Source organism: Trypanosoma equiperdum (genome assembly GCF_001457755.1).
Source record: "Trypanosoma equiperdum strain OVI genome assembly, contig: ctg_995, whole genome shotgun sequence".
In the NCBI taxonomy this organism is placed as follows: Eukaryota; Euglenozoa; class Kinetoplastea; order Trypanosomatida; family Trypanosomatidae; genus Trypanosoma; species Trypanosoma equiperdum.
In genome coordinates this window covers 26,478-30,407 of record NW_027124970.1, presented here as the reverse complement: position 1 = coordinate 30,407, position 3,930 = coordinate 26,478, and the positions used below count along the sequence as shown (strand labels likewise).

At 46.6% G+C, this 3,930-nt stretch overlaps 1 protein-coding gene across 1 annotated transcript; it reads left to right on the top strand.

Annotated features, from left to right (window-relative positions):
• Positions 1-739: 739 nt before the first annotated feature.
• TEOVI_000543400 (uncharacterized protein) lies at positions 740-2,452 on the top strand (the record flags this gene model as incomplete). The annotated part of the gene is made up of 1 exon (XM_067227532.1): positions 740-2,452. One exon carries the CDS (start codon positions 740-742, stop codon positions 2,450-2,452), a length of 1,713 nt encoding a protein of 570 aa, XP_067083633.1.
• Positions 2,453-3,930: the final 1,478 nt, after the last annotated feature.

Here is a 3,930-nt window from a genome sequence, read left to right as displayed (position 1 = left end):
ATATATATATATATATATTGTACGCACGTGTGAGTGCTTTGAAGTGTTCTGTTGTTTCAGCCGCTCTTTGCAACATCTCTGCTCCCACTTCCACTGTTTGTGCATGTGTGTCTTTTCGTAGACTATCCCCGTTTCCAGTAGGCTACAGGAACGGCTGAAAGGAGAACTTCCCTTCACTGAACACTACTACTGTTTTTTTTGTATTCTCTTCCCTTTTTTGTCCTTTTCTCTTTATCTCCTCCGGCCAAACTGGTCGGTCGGCCGGTTGTTTTCGTTCGTAAATTTACACTCTTGTGGCATTTTTTTTTTTGGTTAGCTTCCCCAGCAAATAAAGAAATTTAACAACAAACACAACTCGTCCGTCGGGGAGCGAGTGCGTGAGGGGAAAAGATAGATAAAGAGAGCAGGGTTAAAAGTTCACATTAGAGAGGGAAAGCGCGGAGAAATAAAGGTAAAGAGTGCACTAATACTTATTACATTACTTATACCAACAAGTAGATTATTTGCATAATTACTTTAGAGCCTCTCGGGTGGGTGCAACGCTATACAAACGCGCACCAGGAACCAAGAAGTAGGCGAACAAAACCAAAGAAAAGAGAGAAAAGACGCAAAAGTGACTAGTAGAAGACAAACGAAAAAGAAGAAAAGACAAGTGTTAGGACAAACAAACAAACAGCAATTGTGTTTGTAAGTAGAAAAGTGAAAGACAAGGGAAAGTTAGTAGGCTAACGAAAGCGGGATGTCGAGCAATCGCATGTTTGCCGATGTGCCAACGTATCGCCGTGGGTACGTCTCGCCTTCTGGTGTGAAGGTGTTGTACAGCAAAGACTGGGCGAAGCACCATCCACTCGAGGGCGACGGGCTGAGGCCACAACTTTACCTTCATTTGTGGAAGAAGAATAAAGGCAGTGAGAGCCGCCTGAAGAATGTGCGCTTACCCGACACGGTGGTGTACGAACACAATTTCCCGCGAGCATGGTACACATACGACGCCGAAGCGCGTGAGATTAACAAACATCCGGGAAAGATGCTGGACGCCCAATCCATCTACCAACATTTCAGCCGGCCCACAGCAGGGTATGAGATTGTGGCACAATTCCTCACCACTTGCCCTGTGGACGACCCAGAATCCCTCACACCAAATGGAGAACTGATCTCTTACTCGGAAATCTTCACTGCCGAGACGCTCCGTGAATTTCTCTTTAATAAATCACGAAAGCCCGACGGCATCCTGCAGAAGTTTGTGCCTCCAAAGGGCGAGACGACGATGCGGCGCAACGCGCAGCTACAGGTATCTTGGTCACCACTCATGGCGGTAGTGTACAAACGAACAAACAAGTACAGACTAGACGATCATCGCGTGCCCGTTCATATGCGCGCTGCAACTTTTGACGGCGATAATCACCTGAGTGAACTATCCCTTGTTGCCGACGAAACAAAGGGTCGTTTAGACCTCCTTTGTCGGGAGGTGGTTGACCATGTGTATTTTACTGACCGCAAGTTGATCACCCGAATGGTATTGCATTTCCGTATAGATGATGATAACCGACCGTGGTTACTCTGGTGCAGCTCCCTGCGTGTGTCTGGTGATAGCTTAAATCCACGTACCGTCCGCATTCCAGTCACACTCACCATGCGCGTGGAGATGCTGAACAATGGTTCCTCTACAAAAGATCGGATAAAGAAACGGCAGGATCGGCAGAGGCATCTGCTCATTATGGATACAGAGCTGTACGAGCTTTCGCGTGACAATGATCTTGGCCATCAATGTAACGCCTCGCACGTGCGCGAGGCCAAGCGCCTTGGGCTTTCACCAAAGAAATTACCCAAGACAGGAAACAACCTTAAGGTTCCGTTGAGACATCCCCTCAGGCCCGCAATGACCTACTTCGCAGACACACTATTGGAGGATGCTTTGAGGAACCTGGAAATAAACTCCGGCCTCCCGTCCCCGACACTCGCTCAGCAGGAGCTTGATGCCATGGCACAGAAACATGCGGGCGCCTCACTGGAAGATAAACCGGAGGATCGTGTCAAGAATGAATTAACTGCAATGGCCCTTGACGCGTGGTATCAGGTGTATTCCTCCACACTCTCTGAGAGACCACATGAGATGCCAACACAACTGGTGGAACTATCGGATCCACTTATGGTTGTTCTGAAACCGGAAGAGTTCAGGAACCTTCTTGATATTCTCGGACTGGAGCCCACCGCCAAAGCTTCTGCCGCTCCTGTTTCAGGTGAAGGTGGTGCAGAAACTGGGCAGGCAGGTGGTGATCCCCCAACGAACACGTTTCGTGTTAAACTGGGGCTACTTCGCCCTGGTAAGAGACTTGACAGACCGCTTAGCAACGCAGAGCGCGATGTGAGAAATTTTTTTGATGATATTTTCTCCGAACGGGGTGAGGAGATCGTGCAGAGGTGCCTCTCTGAAGAGAAATGGATTTGGTGAGAGGCTGTGCGAACCTCCGTAGCCGACCCGTACACATGTTCAAAAAGTTGATTCGTTTCTTACTTTCCTTTTGCCATGTCGCACACCTCCTGACGGGATTGGCGTACATGTAGAAATTCACGACCGCCCAACGCCAGGAGGAAAAGGCATACATTCTTGTTATATTATCCCACGCACACATATTCCTTCGTCTCTTTTTTTTTTTCCTTCCTTCCTTCACTTTCCTCGCCTTGGTGGAGAAACTCCGGTTGCATCAACGGCGCAAGCGACGAAAAGTGCATGAGGAGGCGAGGGGTTATATGAATTGTTGTTGCGTCCCCATTCCCCTCTTTTCCTTTTAGTCGTGCCCTCTTCATAATGTTGGGTTATTGTGAGCGGCCGCGCTAACGTGCCAAAATGTTACCGATTGAGGGAAAGCAACGTCAATATATACATATATATATGTGTGTGTGTTTTCTGCGTTCACATGTGTGTGCGTAACAATTCGAACCCTGTCTTGTCTACCACATCCATTCTCTTTTCTTTTACCCTCGTGTTCTTGCCTTTCTTCTACTCTTTGTTTTATGGTGCGGGAAGTGTAAGGGAATAAAGCAGGGGATGGGTGACACACTATTTTATTAGTCGAAGACAACACAAAAAGCTCAAGCGTACCTCCACTAAGACGTGTATGACAGAGTAACTGCCTTGAACGCGTGTGACATGCGTCATGTCCAATGGAAAGAAACAAGTGAATACCATGTAATCGCAAGTGACTTTTTTCTTCTGTTGCTTTTTACTGTCCCTTTTGCGTTTAAAAAAAAAATCGATGAAAACGAAAAAAAGGTGATGAAAGGAGCCATGCATAGTGTAACCAAATCATGAGAAGTTGTGAGGGAGGGTTGGTTGGAATTGCGATATATCCGACAGGGGACAACCTTTCGTATTCCTAACATCGTTGTGTTGTTTCTTCTTTTGTTCTTCTGTTCTTTTCCTTGTGCTTACAAGTTGAAACGACTATAACCTGTCCTCAAATAACGCGTTGCAGTCGGTGCTAATGTAGATGATTCACAACTCTTCTGAGGATTTGCTGTCCAACAGGTAAAAAAAAAATGAAATACGAATGCAGTGCGTAAGAGTACGACACTTTCTGAAACTCCACTTGATGTTTTAATGGAGGGAGTACCGCTGCATGTACTCAGGGATAGCACCGAGAGTACATGGCGGAATGATGGTTCACACTCCGTCTTTGCCCAAGGTTTGTTTGGAGTTTGTTTTGTTAGAGATGATGCTGGGCCTTAATCTGTTACACTGTCCGATGTACGCCGCAAACCCTTTTCTCTCTATTCCTTGCTTTATTCCCTTCCTCTTGTGGGTCAACGGGGTTCTGAGGAAATACTGCTGCGCCGCCGAAAGCGTGCAAACACATCCATAAACACATATTATTGCAACACAAAAAAACGTATTTCAGACCAAATAATAAGAGAAGAGATATCACAGCA